Source organism: Anopheles moucheti, chromosome 2 (assembly GCF_943734755.1).
Source record: "Anopheles moucheti chromosome 2, idAnoMoucSN_F20_07, whole genome shotgun sequence".
NCBI lineage: Eukaryota > Metazoa > Arthropoda > Insecta > Diptera > Culicidae > Anopheles > Anopheles moucheti.
In genome coordinates, this window is record NC_069140.1 from 89,615,745 (window position 1) to 89,627,674 (window position 11,930).

The 11,930-nt window shown below is 45.3% G+C and overlaps 1 protein-coding gene across 1 annotated transcript; it reads left to right on the forward strand.

Moving 5' to 3' along the window:
• Window positions 1-84: 84 nt before the first annotated feature.
• LOC128296878 (RNA/RNP complex-1-interacting phosphatase homolog) lies at window positions 85-7,940 on the forward strand. The gene is made up of 5 exons (XM_053032394.1): window positions 85-145; window positions 235-307; window positions 6,206-6,399; window positions 6,490-6,536; window positions 6,597-7,940. Exons 1-5 carry the CDS (start codon window positions 123-125, stop codon window positions 7,181-7,183), a joined length of 924 nt encoding a protein of 307 aa, XP_052888354.1. The 5' UTR covers window positions 85-122; the 3' UTR covers window positions 7,184-7,940.
• Window positions 7,941-11,930: the final 3,990 nt, after the last annotated feature.

Genomic DNA, 11,930 nt, shown 5'->3' on the forward strand with positions numbered 1-11,930 from the left:
TTTTATGGCACAACCCTCGATTTTATAGTAAAACAGCACATGCTGTTGAAATGTCATTCTGTATTGCTGCCGTCAGTTCGACGTACGCGTGTTGTTGCCAAACAGTGAAAAGCTTTGTAAAAATGCGTGGATCTATACCGGATCGGTAATGTTTTCTACATATTTTAGTCAATTTGGGCTTATAAATGACGATGGCAAACGAATTTCTACTAGACTGATGTATCTCCGTTACAGGTGGCTTGCCTACAGCTGCTACGGCAGGACCCTCATAAATAAGTTCGTTGCCCTGAAGGTGCCACTGTCGAGCGTAAGTAGCTTTGCATTATTTTGACTAATTTCTGGGAAAAATGCCTGCTTGCCCAGTGGTGATAAGAAACCGGGATTGATAACTGTAGGATTAACACAATTGCATGCAGCGCTTGTAAAGCGTTCCTTCGATTTAAATGACAAGATTGATAATCCGAAGCTATGTGTTCTAGTTGTGCACGGTTCTCAAGTACAATTAATGTACCTAGGAGAAAGAATCTACCGCTAGAAATGTTGCTGAAATTACCGCTCTTTTAACCTGATTACGGTTACACAAACACCTAAGAAGAAAGGCGCCAACAGAATGGCACGAACACAATGCGCTGATATTGCCATATTGCACGGCAATACGGCACGCGATGATGCATCGCCTTGCAGACGGTCAGATCATGGGAGATAGTCGTTTCCGATGTTGTTTTGCCGGACCGGTTGTACCATACGTTTCGATGATGTCGCCGATCACACGCGTCAGACGGCGCGGTGTGTACCTTAAATCTGTCCCCCTTTTTGGATGGTCTCGCCGCGTTACGGTGCGCACATTTGGACGTGCCCTGCGCGCTGGTTAGTGGGTTTATTTATGTGTCTACGGTGCATGCGTGACACATCACGCATCTCTTCGCCCCGGTACGGTGCGCGGTCCAGAAACGGGCACGAGCAATGCACACGATTCCGCATGTGTTAATTCCGTTTCGCGCCGACGATGATTCATCATTCCTATGCAAAAGATGCCGTCGTAAAATTCGAGCCCTGTGACGGGCAGCATTGTATGTCAGGCGCTGGCACTGTAATGTTGTGGGAAGGGAGGCTAGGTGGTCGATGAGAATAAGATGCCATGGAAGAGTTTGCCGATGTGATGATGCCTCTTGGTGGATGCCTTCTGTTTATGCTTGCGGCGTAACTTTGTTGACCGACTGACGATTAGCAAAGGGATCAAATGTACCCAATCCACGGAAATACCCTGTTTGTGTCTTTTTGATTATAGTTGTGCTACCGTTTGCGGAACCATATATTGTTGATGTGCATTTTTTATAAGATATCGAATTCTTACTCTGCGCTGTGATCATCTTAAAATCGTAATCTCCGAATTGTGGTTGACTCATATAAAATTGATTTTGGATGGCACAGAATGGGGGGAAGAGATAAATTTTGCTCCTCGATCCACTTACCCAACATAAGACAATAAGACGTATGATCGCTGATCGCTTTTTGATGGCCATCAAAATGTTGCTTAATTTCAATAAAACGCCTTAATAAAAACCTATTTTATTAAGAGCTCATGAGCAATCTCTCCATTAATTGTGATGAAAGTTTTTTCTTTCTATACCTCACCAATGACCACCATCGTGTTTGGACAGTTTTTGCCCTTATTCGGTCTAATTACGGTTTAATGTAAACAACAAGGGAAACATATTCCCTCACATCTTGAACTACCCCGCGCATCGAATGGGGCGGGGGAAAATAACATAACCTTGATAAAAGTGAAGCTTTGAATGAAAATTGTAGTTATTTCCCGCGTGTAAATTACATATCGGACACATTAACCGTGATCGACCCGCGGTACTTTCCACCGCTCTCTCTCTCTTTCGTGCCGTTAAACAAACAGCAATTTCATCAGGCCCCGTTGCAAAACTCCCAGGCCCTCGCAAGCTACCGTTGCTGCGCGTAAAAGGGCAGCCGATCTTTCGATCTCGTGGAGCGTTCTCTGCACCACCCGAATGTCCTTCCATTGTTGTTTTTTGTCTTGCCGCTGCTGCTGCTGCTGCTTCTACGTACTGTGTGCGTGTTTTGGATTATTACAAAGTTTAACACCACCATCCTTCATCGCCAGGATGCGGATCAAGCGGAAGAATGTCTTAATTGTGCAATTTATCTTTTCCGCCTCGCGCGCCATAGGAATGGCGCGATCACATATCGCGTGTGTGTGTGTGTGTTTGCCGGTCAACACCGCCACGCCTTGTGACGGGATGATTTTTCGGGGTGGTAGCAGCAGCAGCAGTGCAGTGGTAATAACAATAATAAAACCCTATAGAAAACGAGGAGGAGGAGGCACCATGATATCGGGCGACGATCGACGCTTTGGTGATCATCGATCCGGATCGATGCGCGATGAGGATGTCGTGATGTCGTCGTGCCGTTGCGGACAATCAGCCCCGCACGCATTATTGTGTATGACCATGGCCACACGGTGGTCGCAATCGTCAGCATCACACACCGAGGGAGGAACCGATGTAAACGGATCGATAACGGATCCGCGTGCGCGTCTCGCCAGGACCACCGCAACAGGGTGGACCAACAACAAGCTAGAACCGGGAGATGGGTGCATAAAGGAAGAGGGAAGGAGGGTTGCCATTAGTATTCGCGCTGTTACGAACGAATGAAAGCGATGGGCATAGGTGATGGTGATCTTTTGCTTCTTTAGACCACAGCGAAGAGTGCGATGCGATTATATTTTGATAGCGCGAGATGCTGCCGAGACGATCCGATGGCCGTGGAGTGTGGCCGATAAGCGGGGAGGAAGGAGGCACGCGGCCGGGGGTGGTGCTGGAAATCCCATTTCCTCATATTTGGCACCCACGGAGTAGCTGCGATGCGGCAAAGCTATTATTATGTAAAATGTAATATAACAAACATTCTTCGCCTTGGATGGACACAGTTCGCCGCGTCCCGTGTGGCTGGGAACACTCCTGCTGTTGCTGTAGTGGCGTCCCCCTGCATGATTCGATTTCGAAGCAATTCATCGACACCCGGCTGGTAGCCGTCCCTGCCACCAATTGCCCATCGTTCATGTTTTCTTTTTTTGCACATTCCAAACCTGAACTCCCCGGCCGCAGATGGAGAGTCAGATTCGGGGTGTTGAGTCTGGTGCGCGCGCGCGTTCAACATAGTGAAAGTGGACAAAATGTCTCTTTCTCTCCCTCTCCCTCACATCATCATCATCATCATCATCTCATCTGCAGAAAACATCGCAGTTACCGGCAGTCACGATCACGATGATCATCAAGCGGGGAACATCTTGATATGCCGCGGCTATACTATCCACGCTATCCCGAACCTGACGACATTTATCCTCGCCTTCTCTTCCTCCCCCCACCCTGTTGTTTGTCGTTTGACAGTCCCGTGTGTCGGGAAGAAAGCTTCAACACGATTGAAGTCGATGTTTTAATTAAAAAAAAACGAATACAAAAAAAAAACACTCTTGAAAAGCAGAGAACGAGAGAACGAGGTAATATGGACGTGATCGCGCGCGCGCCCTCACACCGGGACACCTCTTGTGATGCACACATGTGCGGTAGAGCAAACATTGGCTAAACTGATCACATCACTGGCAGCCAGCAGCAGCCAGCAGCAGCAGCAGGGAGAAGAAGCGAATACGATCTTGATACGAGCCCGGTTCGTACGGTTTAATGTATTATTATTGATAATTAATATTTTTTGCCTTCTGTCCTCTCGCTTGCCACTTCTTGGTGTGGGCACGTATAATTGAAAGTAGACCACCGGCGTTGTTGCCCGATCGCCAAATCGATCGATTCGTCACACCGTCAACCCCCCAAACCCCAAACCCCAATCCCCTTTTGTGCGTGTCTGGGTAAACGGGCAAGGATCTTGGGAGCGCTCAGTAGCCACGATTCGTGCGACAGCAGCGACACATTCCTTTTGGGGTCCTTTTTTCTTCCGGAACTTAAATCCACCCGGGTTTGTGACGAACCCGTACAATGTGGGTATGATGCACACAAAACCCACTCCCCCCCCCCCCCGCCTGCTGTACGCGTAAAAGGAACGATTAGGCGGGGCTTGATGAGGTTTTGCTCCGAAACCAATCATACGGCGACGGGTAAATGAAGTTTACACTGGTGATTAGTTTGATTAGATCGATCTCGTGCGTGCTTGAGACGATCGGTTTCTGCGGCGGTGCCTTAATGAACCGGAACTGGGGGGAAAGGGAGCAACGTGGATGGGAGATGCGGAACGCTAAATTACGAGTGGGGGGTATTGCAAAATGTTTACTTAAGACAAGCAATTAAAGCAGAGCAATGATGATCATCAACCTGATCGTATATCTTGGCGCTGTATTTGTTGTCCATTTGTTAGTTGCTAGCGGTTAGCATACAATCTTGCCTTATAATATTAAAAATTGATCATTTAATCGATTAATTACACGCTATGATATTATAATGTGAGATGAGAAATGATTATGCTCAAGCGTTTCTTATCCAAAAGTTCCGTTCAACTTCTGTGGATCGAGATTTCGTTTGTTTTTATTGAAAGGCAATGATTGTTTCGAATACTGATCGAGAGTTCCATCAGAATGTGAGAGAACTTCCGAAAAATTATGAAGCTCAAGCTTTTCTTATCCTCAAGCGTAGAAAAATAAGAGAAAATTCGAGAATAAAAAAGGTGGTTCGTCGTGGTCCACTACGTGTCGACCATGTACACGATCGCGGAAACATCCCATAACATTCTGGGACTTCTGAAGAAGAGAAAGTCCTTTGAGCGAATATCTGGTTCCTTCCATCGGACTGTTTGAAGCGACTGTGGAGGCCACGGAATAGTGTTCTGCTTAATGAATCTTTAGTGAGGAATCATTCAAATCAGGAATCGTTTCTCAAAATATCATGAATCCTTGGAGCAGTAGAGGATCATGTACCGTTGAGGCCTAGAGTGGAATGGTAGTTGGGACCTATTTTTGGAAACTGGTGACAGGAAGGGTGGGTGACGGGTTGTGTAAAGGACAAGCTTGTAAGAGGAGGCCATAAATCTGGGATGATTCATGACTCTCAGAGGATTTATGAATTCATGATTCATGACTCTCAGAGGATCACGAATCTTTGCAATAGAGATTCACTACTCTCACTACTCCGGACCGTAGGATCGTGAAAACTTACACGGGAGAGGGATTGGCAAATTGGCCACGAGTTTCTGCTCGACGGTTCTTCAAGTCGGTGACACAAAAACCCATAAAATCGAGAAATTTCTGACGAATTTTGTCTGGCTTCAAGTCAATGGCTGAAGATTTGATTTAAGAGATATTCTCGTGCTTTGGAATTCGGGCGGTACTCGTTCTGGAAGATCCACCACACCAATCACCACCACACCACTAATGCTAGCTTCCCGGCTACATGCTGCATTCAATGGGGGCACCTCAAGGAATAGACATAGTTTTGTGAGGTTGTAAATTTTTTAAGGAATAAAATACAATCTAGTTCATTTTAATATCTTTTCCCATCTTTTCCATCATCCATTCGAAAAAAGTCTTTATCTGGGACTTCTTTCCATTACATTAATAACTTATTAATTAACTTTAATTAAATTTTCCTACTTCTTGGTGTATTCCATTTACCTAACACTGTTTCCTGAGAAATGCAATTTTATTTCGTTTACCCAGTCCCGTAATTCTATGTTTTTACTCCTACTCCATCGTCAATACCCAATAGTCTCGAGTTAATCTAATCAAGGACCTTCGCGTTGTGCGTTCTGTAAATTCTCTGACGCACTTTCCTTTGGCCTTACCTGATTATGATTCCAAATGCCGTGCTTTTGGGCCTGGAATCTTTGGAAGCTAGACGATAGATAGCTCATTTTTCTTTCATTGCTACGCTGTTTTTGAGATTGTAAGCCCTCCCCCCCCCTCCCCTTCCTTCCTGGGAAAAATGTTCCCAATTACCATTCCGCTCAGGTCCTCTAAGGCAGTACTCTCCAACCATTTTAGTACAGCAGAATACCTTAGCTTACAGAATAACTTAGCTTACGATCATTTGCTCTGTAGGATAAAACCGAGTCTTATTGTAGATCCGCTAAGAACACATGCCCTAAACAGTTACGCAGTATAACACTTCTCTAGCATAATCGGTTGTGCGTATAGTAGTGTTGATTTCAATTCGAACTAATTTAATTTTTCCAGCGACGTACTGCTGTTCCGTCAGGCATGCGATTTACACCCGAGGACGCCGTGAAACTGTTCCCGTTCGGGTTGATTATTGATCTTACCAACACAAATCGTTACTACGATCCTCACGATTTCACCTCGCGGGGTGTCGATCACGTAAAAGTAGCCGTGCCTGGAAAGCAGACACCTAGTGAACGCATAGTCAAACGGTAATACTGTCGGCGGTTGAAGCATCGCCATTTTTCGGCAAAAAGTAAAACTTAATCTCGGTTGTCCGTTTTTCTTATGCTCTCGATCAGGTTCAATGATGTAGTGAATGGCTTTTTGAATGATCCCAACAGCAATGGTAAGTCGATCGTCGATCTGGATATGTTCACCGGTGTTGTAATGTTCTCCATTCCTGCAGGGAAGCTGATAGGTGTGCACTGTACCCACGGCCTGAATCGTACCGGCTATTTAGTTTGTGCGTATATGATCCTGGAACTGGGCTATAATCCGATGGATGCGATAAACTTGTTCAACGACTACCGTGGCCACAACATGGAACGGCCAAACTATCTGCAAAGTTTGCGCAGTATGGTACCGAGGAGGAACGCCGGTGGGCCGAGAGGGCACGGTGTGGTACCGCGGCGACACGATATTCAATCTTGGCGACTTAAAAAAAGATCACCTTCCTGCGAGGTGCAAGGCAGAGCGGTGAGGGCGCAAGAAAGGATAAACTGGCGACAGGATAGGACGCATCAGCAGCACAATTTCGGACCGAGGAGAGATTATGTTGAAGCTAGGCAGCAGCACGGCCCACGGCCGTACGATAGGGCACAGTATAGGTACGATGATAATTACCACCGAAATTCGCAGCGTTCACCGGACCATGGGGAAAGATATGATCCCGCGATCAGACGCGTTGTCCGTTCCCGGGAACATAACTTCCGAACGCCAGCTCATCGGCATCCGGCAGCACACGAAAAAGTAAAACACATAAGGTTTGAATGAGCTCTAGAATGTTTTGCATTAAGAGTGCAGACAATTTTCATTTCGGTTTCCGCTGGGTTACATAAACTTAAAATTAATATGATCAATGACGTGGAGAAACAAAGTAAAGAAGCAAAAAAAAACGCAAAAACACACACAACATGACAATACTTTCTTAACACTGGGAAGCAGGTGAAGAAGCACGAAAGAAAACTAAAAGAAAAGTGTGAATATCGGTGCTGCTTTTGGCTCTGGAGCTTCAATCCACCCACAAAATGATGATGATTCGCGCGCGCGTGCACACTTGCGCGTTGCAGAAGAGAATGATCGTCCGTGTTGTCGCATAATTTCCACGATGATTGGCACTATCGTTGTGCCGTTGTTGTACGCCAAGAATGTCGAACCTACCAGTGTCACATTCCTTTCCCGATCGGTTGTTGTTTTGCTAACGATTGTATTACGCTGCCCCACGAATCTCGATCGTTCATTCTTAACTTCATTGTGGGCGCATGGTACAGTGTGTGCCAATTTTGTAACTCTACTATTCGGAGCTACAGTGCGACAACAGTGGGCCTTTTTTCCTATTAAATTTGTTTGATTTTATGTTTCACAAAATAGTTTACATTTAAATTCAGCACGTGTGGATGGAAGAAGGAGTGTCTCAGCATTGTCAAAGGAGGAACTCACGGTTTACAGGTGACTATCTTGAAACACAAATTTAATCATTATAGTTTAAAAACCGTCCCATCTGATTTCTATCATGATTTGAAATTCTGAACTCTACTTAATGTTCTACATATTTTTCCTGTCGTATCGTACGAAGCTGTTAGTTTTTCTTAATTAAAATCTTTATTTTTGTCTTAAAAATTGGTCATTGTAATTTTGCTGCAAGTTTAAATTTAATTTTCATTAAACTTACCGGAAAGCATGTGATCAGCATGTGATCAGCATGTGATCAGTATGTAGACGACAGGGGTTGCGACGCTGCAAATGATGAAGCGAGCGAAGGTGTTACCCAACGTAGGTCAAAATGTTAACTCTTACTGTCAGAAAAACGAGAGATAGGAAAATATGTTATTTCAATTTTTGTAAATACAATTATCTGCATCACAAAAGGTTGCATTTTATTTTTTGTTCAGACCTGAAAAAAGACGATATTGTCGAAATTGTGAACGGGAAATTAAATATTGCGAACTAAAACTAAACTAGTTGTATAAACTGTTCCACAGAATGTGTGCAATAAATCGTGTAGAAAAGAGCCGTTTGTCTCAAACGCGATCGCGAACGAGCGAAACGAAATGAAGCAATGTACAACAAACGCAACGTTTGGGTGCTAACCGGGAAGGATCGATTAGCCCAGGGAAATGGCAAGGGAAAGGAAAGTGAGCGTGTGTGTGTCTGTGATTGTAAGCGATAAGAAAGCGAAGAGGAAAAACGCTCGCATCGCAGGGCGCGGACTCAAGAGACGACACTCTCAGCCTCAAAGACAAAACAACAAGAGGATGGGACAACAGAGAGAAGGAGGAGGAAGCATGACAAAAACAAAAAAAAAAACAAAACAAAACGACAACGCGACTACGCGATAGGGACCCGCCGCGCGCGTACATTACAATAAAGGGCCACCCCGATAACAAAAAAAAAAAATAGTTTGCATTATTCATGAAACATACGTCCTCAACGGCACAACAAAGGGAAAGGAAAATGTGTGATGGAAAAGCAGTACCACCAAGCGTGCGAGCGGGAAAGGCAAAAACAATCTTCCAGCGGCAAAACACAGGCACAGTAATGAAGCGTTAGCCCCAAACCGCGTTGGGTTGGAGAAGCGAAAAGCGGGTTTGGGCTAAAAAGTGAAGACAAAACACAAAAAAAAAAACGAAGTAAAATATACATATTTCCGAGCACACAACACAGCCAAAACCAAACCCACTCCAACCAAAGCGCTCCCAAGCGTGCGTTGCGCCCCGAAGTCGTCACACAGAAGACAAACGGAGAAAAGTTGACAAAAGTTGATGAAATTGACGAAAAGCAATGAGAAAATATATGAGAAATGCATGTTGGTAACGGCCAAGGCAAACATCACTCAATCAGATAACGAGATAAATGGTTAATGAGTGTGATCGAGACGGAAGGATGATATATACATATCATCATCGTTTGGCGCAGACGGAAAACAGGGACAGGGGGGCGGTAGATGGCACCCCGAACGGAAAGGACGTATAGTGTGCCGGGAGCCGGCGATGGACGGCGAATGAAGCCGAAAGCCGTGTGTGTGTGTCGACCGACGTGACAAGTAGAAAGCCCGCAGTAGAGCCCTTTCGCCCGGGCCGCGGATTGTGGGGGCGTCCGTCCAGGCGTGTGTGTGTGTGTGTGCTGGAAATTGAAGTGCCATTTGCCAGTAACGCCCTTGGGCCGTTTGACATTTTACATTTTTACAGCCCGGCTGTCGGCTGGCGGAATCGGTTGGATGGAGCGGGTGTTGAAATGGGAAAAATGGAGGAAATGCTCCAAAATGCCAATCGGGTTTTCTAAAATGCCGACGAAGTCGAAACGCCACTGCTGATGATTGCTTTGGTTTTGGGTGATTTTTTTTTTGTTGAGTTTTCTTTTGCGTTTGTGCCACGGTTTTGTCAATCTTTCGCTAAATTGAAGAAATGGACAGGTTTTGGTTTTGGCTGCCCTGAAAAGTAGTGAGATTTTCCGTTCGAAAGGGGAAAATTGGAAAGGAATTGACTATTTGATGAACCTCCCATTCTCGACCACGGGCACACAGGGACTTTCCATTTAACAGCACTCGCTCATAAACACAATTCACTTTTATCACCGGCAGGCGGCCTAATCATGCAAGGTACACCTTATTGTAAGATATAAAATGCTCCTTCCCCTTACTTTCCTTCATTTGTTTCGAATTGCGAATCCATCACTTTTATTTGTCAAATTAAATCGTTAAACCACAAGCGTAGATTGAATGTTTTTTGTTTTGCTTTAGAAAGTTGTTTATTCAACTTTCACTTCATTTTCCATTTTGCATTTAATTTTCTATTTCATCAATCAGGGTTTAACAACACAATTAAATTTCTCTTATTCTAAATACTAATTCTTATTCTATGCTTATCATTTCAGAGCTCAAAAGAAAAGTTCATTCATCTTTGGGGATTTATAGCTCTAAATAAGAAAAGAGGCGAACTACTACTACCAGATAAGCTAAGACGTCCTTGATCGTCCCTGTCGATCAAGCAGAAGATCTTGCTTTGATTTTCGGTTTCGGAAAGAGCGGAAGACTTATTTTTCTTCCACAATTAAAGCAGGAGAGAGCGTGGCAGGTAAGCAGAATCTTATTGTGAATCTTGTTATGTTCTGTGTTTTTTTAATCTTTCGTCCATTGTAGTCCGAGTCTTTATCATTCCCATTGCGCCTGTCATTCATTCATGTTGATGAAATTCATTCATAAGTCGCTCATTCATCACGCGTTCGTTGGGCGCGTGGAATGGATTTAAATATTTGCATGAGCTCTTATCGCGCTGCTGTGATTACTGGCCGATGACCTTGATATTGTGCCGGTTGACTGCTATTAATTGAAGAGTAATTTAACTGTTTTGTTGAAAAATATTTTATTTTAGAATTTTTTCCTAAGCATTAGATGAACTATTTGTGACAGTTGATGTGTATGTATATCAGTGCTTAAATACTTTTACTCTTCAGCGCATGTTTGATACGTAATAGTTGTAATAACCCCTTTCTAGCGGGGTTCACCGTGAAGAAATAAGCGGGAAACTTCCGAGGCACGAAAAAGGCTGAGTACATACGCTGCGCGTAAGTGTTTGCGTGTGCACTCGTGCGCAATAGTGAGCGTCATTTTCCCACAGTACCGATCATGCATCCTCACATCCCCGGTTTTGGGGGCGAAGGGGGTCTTCAACGCACTAAAGGGCTTAAGCAACGCGAGGAACGCGGATGAGGTCTGGTTTTTTTTTCGGGGCCGAGGAGAGTTGGCGACCCCGTCGCTGGAATGGGCCGGCTTGATTTAAGCAGACCAAACAGAGCAAACAAATGTGTGTGCCGGATAAGGTGGTGGGGAGGCTTGGGGGGTCGCTGTTTGGGGGCCATACCATACCACACCCCAGTACGGAGTTTATCGAACCAATAGAACTTCCCACCGCGTGGTGCACATTCGCGCCACGTTCGGTGTGCAATGGTCGTGATGAAACAGAAACACACGGAAACAGTACGGCCGTGCTGCGGCGGCGGTTTGGATAAAAGTGACGGCAACGCTCTCAACGGGCTGGCGGGATGGGATGGGGGGAGCGTTTTGGGCGTCCCGGTCGGCCGTTTGGTGTTTAATAAAAAGGGACAAAACAATAATAGACACGCGGGGACGCTGCACTGCACACGATCGTTCAAAACAACGGAGCCAAAAAGGGGAAAAAGGGCTTACGACGACACCCGCCAAAACCACTCCCGCACGCCTCCGGACAATCGACCGATCGGCTGTTCGAAGCGAGGGGACAACACACCGGGTGCGTACGAGTGGTCCATGGGTCCGAGTTACCCGCCAGCCCATTTGAGCCGCGCGCTGTTTGACGATTTGATTTTGTAAAGCAAATATTTGCTCAAAGAAGCACCGCTACATAAAGCAACGCACAAACGCGTAAGAATTCCTTTCCACCTTACTCACATTGAAAACCCGCGGTCGCTGATGAAAAGCTTCCTTTTTTTGCTTTGTGTCTTGCTGTGGCCATTTCTTACTTATAATTGAAGACACTGTTGGGAG